Source organism: Prorops nasuta, unplaced genomic scaffold (genome assembly GCF_024137725.1).
Source record: "Prorops nasuta isolate Cenicafe-Biocafe unplaced genomic scaffold, Cenicafe_Pnas_1.2 PNAS00013, whole genome shotgun sequence".
In the NCBI taxonomy this organism is placed as follows: Eukaryota; Metazoa; Arthropoda; class Insecta; order Hymenoptera; family Bethylidae; genus Prorops; species Prorops nasuta.
Window position 1 is genome coordinate 4,630,266 of NW_027116810.1, and position 12,632 is coordinate 4,642,897.

Below are 12,632 nucleotides of genomic sequence, written 5' to 3' on the forward strand. Positions count from 1 at the left end.
CGTCCATGGTGCTAGCTGCCGAAGTATTCGGTTCAATATTCGCCAAGTGATATTCCACTAGCCGGGCGCGTAGTTCGTCTCGGTTTCCCTCGGTGGACAATTGCAGTGAAGCAAGTTTCTTTGCTAAATCCGCCTTGCTGAGCTTATAAATGAAGCCGGTCGATGTTTTCGGTCGGGGCATTAAACCGTCCTTTTGATCGCTCTCGGTCCCTGTTCGGGCGCCAATTTGTAACGTGTTTTGCTGACGAGTTTAGTCGTCGCAAAACCGTTCGGTTCGCTTGACCGAGAAGGATCAAAATAAATTTGGACGAGTTTAATGTAGATAATAAAAAGTGTTTATTCAGGATAAATAAAAGACATATAGTATTTACAATGTTTTTTGTACACAATAACCTTAACCTATTGTGTTTATGTTGTTCATGTACTGCCGCTGCAGGTGTGTACGCAAATGTGTCGGTCGCTATCTCGCAGGTACAATGATCGCCCGCTGGCGGCGCTGCGCTCGGTAGCCACACGGAAGGGCTCGTGTAGGCGGCGCGACGGCCGGTAGCCTCTCGGTAGGGCTCGGAACGGACCGGTAGGCGGCGCGACGGTAGGTGGCCTCACGGAAGGGCCCGGGGAGCCAATATGGCGGTAGCCGATATGGCGGTCAACGGGGGAGCTGCAAAGTAAGAACGTTAGCGGCTGAAAAAAAATGGCCGTTGGTCCGGAGAACTCCTGGACACGGCCGTTAGCATGGCATAGGCGGCGGGATCGGTGTGGATGACGCGGAGAACTCCTGCGCCAGGAAGTGCTCGGAGAACTCCTGAGCCAAGGATGGATGTACGCGGAGAACTCCTGCGTAGGATAGGTGGAATATACCCGGAGAGCTCCTGGGTACGGAATGCTCAACTGGGTCGGAGCTCGGTCTTATATACCCAGTTGAGCCGCCGAAAACGGAATCGGCGCTGCGGAGCGGCCGTTCTGGGTAGTTAGGGAGGGGCATGACGAGGACTATACTTTGCGCACGCTACAGTATAGGCCGCGGTATCGGCACGTACGCCACAGCTCTCCCCACCACGCGGTATCGTGCATGGGGCAGCGACAAAGCAAGCGTCTCGTCACAATGTATTTGAAATAATATCTACATGTCCTAGCTGTAAATCATTTATGGAAAAGCTGTCAAATATTATTGAGCTACAGCAGATACCATAGATAGAACATTTTTGTTATTACCTCTCCTCAATACTAATCGTGCCTCAATCGTACCATTATCCTGTTAATATGATGGACTAAATTCATTTGCGTAGATATCATTGATTTTTGTATCTGCGTTTCACCACATGGTTAGAAAAAACGAATGAGACTGTGATGTCCCTAAACAATGGCTGTGCGAGACCTAAAAGTGTTGCATCAAATTGTATAAGTATTGTCTGAACGTTTCAATCCATTATAACACTATGCACATTGCTGAATGCACATTCTACGCAGTGCACTACAGAGATGCATGGATATTACCATTTATGTAAACTCTGAGAAATACCTGTTTTGTTGATGATGATATCACTGATTTTATATTGTCAAAATAACATTGACTATTAGGAGAGTCTCTAATCTGATATATTTGTTAAATACTCTCCTTGCAGAAGCTTCCTGTCTGCGCTAATCATGCTGACACAGGACTAACACATTAATAGGTGAAGACAAAGGTAACTTTTATTCAAAATCTATTTATTGATAATTAAGCCATAGAAATAAATCCTTTTCCTCATTATGTGCTCAGGAATGAGAGAATACGAGCCTTCCACATAAAATATCCTGTAACGGAAAACAAATTTCAACAAAGAATTACTTATCCATAATGATTAATATTAATTCGGTAGGTAAAAAACAGCATGACTTATCTGATAATATATCTGTCTTTTTAAATTTATGGTGATCACCCATAATTAATAATTCACATTAATTATTAGTTAGGATCTTCTAAATTAATTTCTTAATTATCTTTCTCTAAAATTATTCCTCAAATTGCTGTACACAAATAAAATGAATTAATTAAATTTAATTGCTACTTGCAATAATATCCTTTTTAATCATTCCACACTCACATTGGTATAATTTATCTCATAATGATCTGTATGTATGTGCATTACGATTCCAGATGACAGATAACCAAAGATAACCATGTGATTTTCGTCTTTATTATAATAGTTCATGTTCACAGTACTGCCAACCCAATAATATAAAAATTACTACACTGGGTGGTAAAATGTCGCCGCACCTTTAACACTGCCTTCTGTTCGACGAAATACGCATTGCATCGCCGTTCGCAGAAATAATTTGGGGAAAAGCCTTAGACGCGCATGCAAGCGGTGTTACGCAAATAAAAGAGAAGAACTGGAACGATCAAAGGCACGAGCAAATCTCAGAAAACCCACTACTTTTTGTCCAAGCTGCCCTGGTCAACCGCAACTTTGCAGTGAATGCTTCAATATTTTGCACTGTAAATAATTTTGTTAATAAACGATTTTTAAAAAAATTCAACAGTATTATTATCTCCTGTCATATATTTATCTAAATATGTTCGGAAATCCTTTGGAAGGAGTCACCCGACGTGGCCTGATGAGAACTCTTGCTGTAACCCGAATACGGGTGACGTGGCCTGATGAGAACTTTTGCTGTCACCCGAATACGGGTGACACGGCAGTTAACGTGTTAAACCAGAAGAATCTTCTAAAATCTCTGAAGAATTCAAAGTTTCATTTGAGGGCCTGGATTACACAATTTTTGCTTGCCCCGACACTCAAAAATGTTTTCTCTGTAAGGTGGAAGGTCACCTTGCCAAGAATTGTAACACAATTAAGAATCAAAATTCATACTTAAACAAAAATCTAACAGTTAATCCAAAACAAGTCTCACACTCACACTCACATATGTTTGATTCAAACACAGTAATCAATCCCAATATAAAATTCGCTATGCCAACTTATACTAGTACATCTTCATCTAACAACATCATTTCAGAAGTGGACTTAACCAAAAGTAAACAAACGAAGCATTCTACTAAACCTGCTTTGGAGAATACTACGTTAGACACGTACCAAGACAAGAGTATTAATGATTCTGATACTAACATCCTTCTAGTGCCTAACGAAACATCAAAAAATAACTCACTTATAGTAACTTCCATCAAGGAAGTTAATTCTGGACATTCACATAAACGTTCCCTTTCCTCTTCTACAACTTCATCTAATAAATCAATCATCAATCCAAGAAAGAAAGAGAAAAGAAACAACTCCCTCACTGAGGATGGAAATGACGTTTATTCCAGTACTGATTCACTTAATTGTTGCTCTTCTTCCTCTAACCACTCTGTAACTAAAAAACAGACAAAAACAAAAACAAATTCTCTGGAAGTTACTGAAGAAGACATGGAAGAAAAACTTCAACCTATTAAACACATAATGAATGAACATCCTTCTGAATTCATCATCGAATATTCTAAATTAAAGGAGTTCCTTCTCGAAACTATAGGTAAAACTGAAATTACGCCTATTGCCACTAAATACACACAAGACATTAAACGATTAATTCAACTGCTCAAGGATATTTATCCAAGCTTACTGGATAAAGCAATTAAAAATAGAATTACCAGAGTAGCTAAAAAGCTTCAAGAAAATCTCACATGGATGGAAATAGAAGAACCCGATGATGCTATACACAACAATGATGATGTCCAATCTGACCAGTCAACCTATTAAAGATCTCAACCTTATCCTATGGAACAGCAGAGAGATCAATAAGAAAAAAGAGGAACTTCAAAAACAACTACAAGACAACAACACAGATATCTTCATAGGTCTAGAATCTTGGCTTTCTCCAAACAAAAGCTTTAACTTACCAGGTTATAACATCCTTAGATTTGATAGAGGCAATGACAAAACAGGAGGAGGTATTATATTCATCATAAAAAAAGGTCTTACTTATCAAACGATCCCAGCTCTTTCATACAGCAATGATAAAATAGAATTAGGAGCTATTGAACTCCAGAACACCAGCCAAAAACCACAATTGTTGCATGTTACAGAATACCATCATCCCATATTTCGCAAACCGAATGGGATCGAATCTTTCTACAATCAAAAGCTAATAGTCCTTGTATTATTCTGGGTGATTTCAATGCTCATAATACAGCCTGGAACTGCCAAGAAAACAATATCCATGGCAAGATTCTACTCAATTCCATTCTCCAATCAGACCTTATTCTTTACAACACACAAACAAAAACTCATGTAGATTTCTATCACAACAAACTGTCAAACCTCGATCTTATCTTATCGTCCCCTAGTTTATATGACTCCCTTAACTTCCAAGTTTTTAATGATTTATGGGGTTCTGACCATTTTCCACTCTCCATCACCCTTTCATCTTCCAAATTCCTTTTCCAAAAGGAAAGAAGTCGACTCTCCTCTAAAAAAACAATTGGTCCATGTACAACCGTAAAATGAATGAAATATATCATACATTTTTCACTCCAGAATATACAAGCCTGGATACGCTTAAAAAATACCAAGTTTTATCCAATCACATTATTGATACCATAGTTATGTGTACCCCCTCTCCTCCTAACAAAAACAATAATTCAAAGAGCTACCACTATAACCCGGTATCATGCTGGGACCCGGAATGTGACAAAGCAATAAGATTACGCAAAGCTGCTCTCAAAAAGTGGAGACACACTCGATTATTACAAGACTTTATTGAATATAAAAAGCGTATTGCATTAGCAAAAAAATGTATCAAAAAAAAAGATTGAATCCTTTAAGGCTTTCGTACAAACTCTTAATTTCAATTCAGATATTGGCTATGTTTGGAAAAAAGCAAGACTCCTTAAAAATAGATTTTCTCTTATTGACAATAGCGTAAGGCCCTATAATTTAAATTCCTCTAGTGACATAGATAAAAAAGAAAAAAACATCACAAAACTAATCCACCAATTAAGTCCACCATGGGTACCAACTAATCCGGTTGTTTATTCGCCAATTAATAACCCTATTGTAGACTCTGCCTTTTCCTTACATGAATTTAATTATGTACTATCCAAATGTAACATCAAAGCTTCGCCAGGACCTGACCAAATTGAATACACCTTTATTTTACAACTTCCTTTCAAAATTAAACTCATACTTATAGACCTACTAAACGAAATGTATACAAATAGCATTTTCCCGGACAGCTGGAGGGAAAGCAACACGTTTTTTATTTCAAAACAAAATAGTTCAAAATTTAGACCAATTTCCCTAGCTTCGTGCTTGTGTAAAATCATGGAAAAATGGTCAAAAACCGAATGCAATGGTGGGCAGAATCTCATAGCTTAATCCCAACATCACAATCTGGTTTTCGTAGTGGTAGGTCATGTTCTGACAATCTGGCCAACCTGTCTCTAACAGTAGAATATTCCCTGTGCTCAGGAGTTGATGTCTTGGCCTGATTTCTTAATGTTGAGGGAGCTTTTAACAATGTAATTAGTGATATTCTCATAGAAAAACTCAAAGCGTTAGATTTCTCCAATAATATTATACAATTTGTTTGGTTTCTCATTCATGAAAGAACAGTTTCATACCGCATAAACTCTCACTCATCATACATTAGGAACGTTTCTAAGGGTCTACCTCAGGGGGGAGTCCTCAGTCCGTTACTCTACCTTTTGTACGTTTCTGACATAGATAAAAACTTAGACAAAAACATTATAATGTCTCAATTTGCAGATGATATTGCAGTATTTATATCCGTCACCAAACCCTATGAAACTAAAAAGACTCTTGAGACCTCAATCAAATCAATCAACTCCAAACTCAGACACCTTGGTCTCTCAATTTCTCCTTCCAAAAGTGTATTTCTTCACTTTAACAGAAAAAATATTAAGCCAGGTACATGTTCTATTTGGGTCGCAAGTCACAGGATATTCTCTAGTGAGTGTGTAAAATTCCTTGGAATTACTTTTGACTACCGCCTAAACTTTACATCCCACATCGATAATATTAAAAGAGTGTCTTAAAAGACTAAACATTCTCAAATTTGTTGCGGGTATTGGTTGGGGTGCTGAACCTAACACTCTATTGATACTGTTCAAAAGTTTGATTCGTTCCATAATTAAATATAATAGCTTCATCTTTTTTCCCAAAAGGCAGCAAGAAGCCTCTACAATAGAAAGAATTCAATATGCAGCTATTAGAACTGCATATTCATACAGGATCTCCACTCCAACTAATATACTCCTAGATGAAGCCAAATGTCCAGCATTTTTTTTTCGAACAAAGTTCTTGGGATGTAAATTCGTTTCTCATTCCTTCTCTAATAACTCATCACTTTTCACCAATCTAACAAAAAAACTGATTTCAGAACCTGGATGGGATGTGTTCCTTACCAAATCCCACACCATGCTACCCACTTGCATTGATCAAATTAAACCATATGAATCCATCATAAAATCGAACAACAAAATAGGACCCTATCTTCTCCCTTACAAAGCTCTAACAACCCTTACAAATCTCAACTCAACTTTGGTCCCTATCTTAAGAAGTCTCACTCTAAGAATAATGATTTGTCAATATTTATACACTCTCTTCCTGGCAATTATACGTCCTTTTTCACAGATGGCAGTAAAAATCACTCCTCAGAACTGGTAGGAGCTGCCTGTTTTTCACCAGAGCTCAATATCCAGAGATCAATTGGCCTTAATCAGCACATGTCATCCTTTTCGGCAGAATGTATTGCAATTGGGTTGGCGCTGAAAATGGCCATTGAGAAGGGTTGTGTGGAAAACTATATTTTTTCTGACTGTCTCAGTGCTCTACAAGCTCTTTCCGATGTCTCATTTGGTTCTGGTACCAACCCATATCTGCTAGAATGTAAATCACTAGCTTCTGAAATCATATCACAATCCCATAACTTGGAACTCATTTGGATCCCTTCACATAGTGGCATCTCCCTTAATGAATCTATCGACACATTGTCTAAATCAGCTTCTAAACTGCCTAAAGAAACACTGACGACTACCCAGTCCCAGCTAGTGACCTCACCACAATTTTTAAAAGCCACCTGTATCAGGACAACCTTGAATATCTTATAAAAGAATCGGAATTTAAAGGTCAAAAATTTTTTAAAAACTTTCGAACATTTGGCAACCAGTCTTGATTCGCTCAAAAAAATCTCCCTAGGGATTTAATTTCATTTATTAACAGATCCCGATCAAACCACTATCACCTTTCTCATTCCTTGCATAGAGTCAAAATCATTAATGATCCCTCTTGTTCTTGTGGGTACCCAAAACAAGACCTTAATCATTGCATTTGGCAATGTCCAAAACTAGACACAGGTAGAGATGCCATGATTTCTATGCTGTGTTCTAAACAATACTTTCCTCCTTACTCAATGGATTCCTTTCTATATAAACCCAACATCTTACCTCTTAAAATCATATTCAATTTCCTAAAATCGCATGAAATATTTCCCTAACGTAACATAACATCTAACATCTTGCCTAGATTATCCTATTTTTCTCAACTAAGCCAAATCAATTAAATAACAATTATTAACAATACTTAAAAAAAATAGTTATAAGCCTAGCTATAATCTACAATTTATAACTTATTTAAGTTTGTTAATTAACTACAGGTATGTGATGTATATAATATTATAAACTTAAATTTAAATGTCAATGATATATTACTAATTCTAATTCTTACATTAACAATAATTAACCATATGTAGCTAATGTAACTAACTAATGTATAAATCTTCAATAATATTACTTAACAGAGTGTAATAATAGCAGCTGATTGCTCAGCATCGAGCATAGCAACTTTAATAAAAAAAAAAAAAAAAAAATTAAGCATACTATATATTGTATTTATGAAAATTACATTGTACTTTTTAACGACATATCAAACGTACTACTTGAGCAAATAGGAATAAAATAGTTACCTTGTATATGATAGGAATTAAAATTATAAAAATTACAATGATTTATTATTCAGCATCCAATTTGTCTTGTGTTGTTACTTATGCAAAACTAATTTTTAATTAGTTTTAAGTCAAAATAATCTGTATTACAAAATTTCAAAGTTGAAAGTATGATGGCTGATTTTGAGAAGGGACTACAAAACGCAATAAAAGTTGTATTCCCATTTTGTAAATTGAAGGGGTGTTGCTTTCATTTCATTTACGTGAGTGTAAATCTTATGCATACACATTAATATGTTTAAAATTTTTAAAATAATGCAATTATATAGAATTATGACAAATATTTTTTCCAGAATGTTAGAAAATATGCAAGGAAATTGAAAATATTTAGTATTTTGAAAAAACATAATATGAAAACGCATGTAAAAGGAATTTTTGTTTTGCGAAAATTATTTAATTTACCTTTGTTGCATGCATCGTCAATTAAATTGGGATATGATATCGTTAAAGCAAATATAGAAAATAGTAAAGATTTAAATTCAATTATGCAATTTAAGAAGCTTCTAAGTTATGTGAATAAAGTTTGGCTTCAGAAGAGAGATATGAATACTATTAGTGCATTTAAATGCGACGTAAGGACCAACAACAATCAGGAACGATATCACCGAACATTGAACAATTTAATGAAACGTAGACCAACATTTTATAACTTTATAGGTATGTAATATCCTCTTTCTTCCCTTCTCTCGTTTTCTAACTTTATTTAAACATTTAGATAATAGGATATAAAGCAGATTATTAATTCCTTAAATATTTCTTGCAATAATTTAACTATACTTTTGTAAGACTTTCCTCGCAGTTAAAACTTTAATAATTTAATATTTACAGTAAAATTGAAAGATGTTGTAATAAAAAGTGTAATAGAAATATACCAATTAAGAAACAATTTGAATGTAAAATCGAGCAACAGAAGAAGAAGCAGCAAATGTTACGAGGAATGGCTAAAGCAAGGATGGGACATTTTAGAAGACTTTGAATTTATTTCTAATAACAAAATAAAAGGAAACAAAATTGATACATTTTTAGCCATGTCTGCCTACAAAAACGAGGCACTTTTGAAGAGAATAAGAACAATTTTAAGAAACAGAGGTAAATAACTTCTTCATATGCATACACATTTATTTTCTTAAATTTTTCTATTTTAAATTGAATCATTCACATAGTTAATATTGAAGGTTGTGTTTGATGTGGCTCGTATACTATGCAACATTTATTCCACAACCTTGTTCGTAATTGTATATATATATATATACATATATATATATAGCGTAGTATATAGTAATGCAGCAGAATGTTTGTTTGCAATATTCGATCATATTGTTGTTTATAATTATCTATATTGACACGATTTTCTGTTACCTTTTGCAGACGAAAGATTACCAATTATTATAGTACAATTATTAGCCCGCATGGGAAATGAGAGAAATATAGTATTAATTAGACGTAAACAGTGCCACACTTCAATCAGGTGTTAATGGGTAGAGAGGTAAAAAGTTTTGCTTGTTTTCAAGAAATGTTTGCTATTAAATAGATTTGTTAATCAATCGAGTTGTAAATTTTTAAACGTAAATAAAGGTATAAAGTTTTAGACTTCACTGAAATTCTAAATCAAATTAACTCGGCGATAATTCTTGTTTCAGCTATCAATCGAAGCAGTATGATTGAAAAAATACAGTGAATGATAAATGTGCGGTGAAAATATATTTTATAAAGTTTGATAAAGGTATATTATCTAGTATACATATCTGTTTCAATATTTGATTTATGAAAATTAGAGTAAAACCATTCATGTTTTACTGCTGATAATTCCCTTATCTGTTAACTTTATTCGCATTTATGAATAATATGTGGAAAAAAGAAAATATCTTTTATATTTATGATAATTTTAAGTCTAGTGTAATTCATGCTTCGTTATAAATACTACTTTCAAATGACATTTTATTTGGTAGCAGTCAGAGTGGAAGGCATTAATATTTATATATAAATGTATCATGTGCATATGTTTTACTATTTGCCTTTCATGCATTTATAATATAGATGTAATGTATCTGTATTTTATAAATTTTAAGATAAATACTAATACACGAAATTCAAACACTTTGAGCACAATTTTTATTCTATTTGTAGTCTTTGGATTTTTTATTAGCTACACCTTTAACTTTAATTTTTTATGCCTCAGGAAGTTTATAATTTTTTGAAGTCAGTCTACACAGTTTTCTATTCACAACACATCTGAAATATATAAAAATTATTCTTGAAATCATTTACTTGCCTGTAATTGAGGCTAGACAGGCATTAGGTAAATACAATCTATATCTATGCTCCCTGCGTGTATATAGTTCCTCTATCTTATATTTAAGCATGGAGAAAAATTCTTACATATAAATTTTCATCCATTTTTCAGTCTTCATAAACTTTGTTTGTTTTTTTTAATTTTTAATTTTTACTTTGATATGGTATAATCTTTTTGAACCGTAATCCTTTCATCAAGAAACTTTTTTTCTTCTTAACGTGCTTTAACTGTAATTCTAAAAAAGATTTCCTTGTCACTATTTCCAAGCCATCTTTACATACTTTACTTCCTTTAGAGTCTTTATTAATCCTTGCTGACGATGGATTATGTGCCACCAACTGAGAGACAAAACGCAAGCTTAAAAACCTTTTTCGCGAAAGAAGTACCTCAAGGCAAGAACATTGTCTAAATGTAAAAGGTATGCCTGCAATGATATTATTAGTAATTAATATGAATATTAGAACTTTTATGTGATGAATATCATTAATCATAAGAACATTGTATTACTTATTACTTAATTGAATTTTACTACAATTATAGTTGCAAGGCTGTGATAAAGCGTACATTGAGATATGCTCAGAACTTTGAATATTTCTGTATTTACTGGAACGTAGGATAATTTGGCAGTTCTAGTGAATATATGGAACATTGACATGCATTATTCTGATAGTAGTAATTCCTGTGAACCATCCGCTGAGATATATATTTTGTAGTCTCTTTTTTATTTGTGCTAATTATCTGCAAAAAAAGTTAAAAATGCCACAAAGTATTACTCCTATTTTTTAACTATCTAATGAGAATATTTTGTATGCCTTTAATAGATTACTTATCTGAAAATTAATTTTCCTTGTATCCCATTGTTTTGCTAATAATATATTTACTTTAAAATACACCTCTTTTTATTTATTTATTTTTCATCACTACATTCACATACATCTCACCTTTTTCTGCTTTTGATTACCTGTCATCTGTCCAACAAATTTATTTGGAACTTTTGGCACAGAGTGTACCTAGAAAACATGGTCATTTAAATTTGGCCACATTCGTATGGTTAATATATAGATCTGCTACTCCTTAGGAATATAGTTACTGACGCCGCCATTTTATTACTATACAAAAGTAGGACAATTGACCATTTGACCCCCTAACCTACGTAATATTGACCAATCAGCGCTCTCAGATTCGATCATTCCGAGTGCTATAGTCAACTAACACGAATCTCCTATGCTCCGCTGTTAGGAAAAGACCCTGTATATTATATTCTATTGTCTCTATTAAAAGCAAAACTTTAACTGCATCTGTTCCATTATCTTCTCACTTTCCAATAAGAGCTATATACGGTTCAATAACCTAATTCTCTGCCTCATATTTCAATTTGGCATTATGAAATTTTCTAAAAGCTTCTTCACTCTACCAAAACATATAAAGTACAAAAGTAGATTGATTATGAAATATATTATTAAAAAATTGTTTTGCATTATATAATAGCATTAGTTAAACTTTTATCATATACAATTACCTCAGCAATGAAAATAAATGAATTCAAAAATAATTGTGTTTGTAACTCATAATCTTCAACTGACTTTCTTTTTCGATTTGGAGTTGCTAATAACTTTTGGACACAGAATAGGGCTAAAACATCTATCTGATCTGTAAAAATTTCTTTCAATTGGTGCTAGATAATCTTAAACTGAAAACAATTTTTATTGAAGATTATCATACCTGTTTCTATCAAAGTTGTGTCACAAGAAGTATAATTAAGATTCTTCTTCTTTCGTTTTAATAAAGATGATGCAGTTACTTCGTCTTGACCATATATGTATGCACAAATATTATTAGATATTGAGGTCCACTTTACCTTTAGATTATTTTTGTGTTCCGGATACACTTGATTAAAATCACTTCCTAACTGTAAATTATATAATAAATTTAATTAATAATTGAGTAATCTGTGTGTTTATAATATTAAATTTATATACTGTGACGCTACTGGCTATCTTAAGGTAGGGGAGACCGGGGCAAGTTGGCTTAATTTTTACAATTTAATTTTTTTCTTAAAAAGTATTAATAATATTGGAATGAATTTTATACCATACTAAAGTATTCCATACCTGTAATATTTGTAATTTTTTTTAAAAGTTGTAGCCTAATTTAAAAAAAAGATATATGTAATTTTTCAACTTTGTTTTTTCTGGCCAACTTGCCCCACATGCGGGGTAAGTTGGCCGAAAAATAAATTTCAAAATATAACGGTATAATTGCGTTTATTGACAATGGAACTTAAATAATTTAATCTTAATTATATGTCAAATTGAATTTCAATAATATTACATAT

The 12,632-nt window shown here is 33.5% G+C and overlaps 1 protein-coding gene across 1 annotated transcript; it reads left to right on the top strand.

Moving 5' to 3' along the window:
• The first annotated feature begins 5,456 nt into the window (after nt 1-5,456).
• Nucleotides 5,457-7,351, top strand: LOC136778112 (uncharacterized). Its single transcript, XM_066734722.1, has 5 exons — nt 5,457-5,500; nt 5,632-5,909; nt 6,028-6,561; nt 6,636-7,082; nt 7,224-7,351. The coding sequence occupies exons 1-5, from the start codon at nt 5,457-5,459 to the stop codon at nt 7,349-7,351; spliced, it is 1,431 nt and encodes a 476-aa protein (XP_066590819.1).
• Nucleotides 7,352-12,632: the final 5,281 nt, after the last annotated feature.